Source organism: Pipistrellus kuhlii, unplaced genomic scaffold (assembly GCF_014108245.1).
Source record: "Pipistrellus kuhlii isolate mPipKuh1 unplaced genomic scaffold, mPipKuh1.p scaffold_m20_p_1, whole genome shotgun sequence".
NCBI classification, from domain to species: domain Eukaryota; kingdom Metazoa; phylum Chordata; class Mammalia; order Chiroptera; family Vespertilionidae; genus Pipistrellus; species Pipistrellus kuhlii.
The window spans coordinates 119550704-119551609 of NW_023425404.1; the positions used below are offsets into that span (position 1 = coordinate 119550704).

General features: G+C 45.8%; 1 protein-coding gene across 1 annotated transcript; it reads left to right on the forward strand.

Annotated features, from left to right (window-relative positions):
• Positions 1 to 254: 254 nt before the first annotated feature.
• Positions 255 to 655, forward strand: LOC118702093 (cytochrome b-c1 complex subunit 10-like). The gene has a single exon (XM_036407741.2). The coding sequence runs from the start codon at positions 303 to 305 to the stop codon at positions 468 to 470; it is 168 nt and encodes a 55-aa protein (XP_036263634.1). The 5' UTR covers positions 255 to 302; the 3' UTR covers positions 471 to 655.
• Positions 656 to 906: the final 251 nt, after the last annotated feature.

Here is a 906-nt window from a genome sequence, read left to right on the forward strand (position 1 = left end):
CCAATAAAAGAACCCACTCTTTATAATGGAGAAATTAGCCAGTGTTGAGCCGTAGTGGTTAGGGAAACTGCCATAAAATATAATTATAATAATAATATTAATAGTGGTACACTATACATTGCCTCCTGCCTTTCATCCCAGATCTGAGAGTGGTTGGCTAATACTAATTAATATAGCTTGCCCTGTATGAGTCCGGAAAAGGAAGCATGAATTTTTTAAAAATTAATGGTGCTCCTTGGTTTGGTCAAAATAAAGATGGACTGGAGCAACTGGGGTCACCCTGAGCTGCGGACCTCGACGTGATGCTGAGCAAGTTCCTGGGCCCACGCTACCTCCAGCTGGCCAAGAACTGGATCCCCACAGCCTGCATGTGGGGCACCGTGGGTGCCGTGGGGCTAGTGTGGGCCACCAACTGGCGGCTGATTCTGGACTGGGTGCCCTACATCAACGGCAAGTTTAAGAAGGACTAAAAACCCCTCTGGTGACTGGTGGTGCCAACAGCTTCCTTCTTAGCACCTGCTGCAGCTGGAACAGCCCCAGCCTTCAGCATGGATCGAGAGGAAATCTACAGTGTGACTTAGGACTTTCTATGTTTCTGAAAATAACTGTGACGTGTGAATGCATTAAACTTGCTCTGAAAAAATAAATAAATAAAGATGGAGACACAATCCTGGAGCCTTTGTTCAAGGACCTGAAGGGAATTCCAAAATTGTGTATTGAATGGAAGTGGGAAGCACTCAGGACTGGGTTCCAGACTTCCTGAAACCATTGGGTCTACTTGTCACTGACTTCCTGCGACAGATTCTGGAGCCAGATGGCCTGAATGCAAATTCTGGCTCTGTCACTTGATAGCAAATAACGTCAGTTGCTTCATTTGTAATAAGGGGATTTAGTCATTGTAGGGGT

Excerpts from the sequence above, each read along its gene's own strand:
- LOC118702093 (XM_036407741.2), top strand. The coding sequence starts at position 303 with ATGCTGAGCAAGTTCCTGGGCCCACGCTACCTCCAGCTGGCCAAGAAC.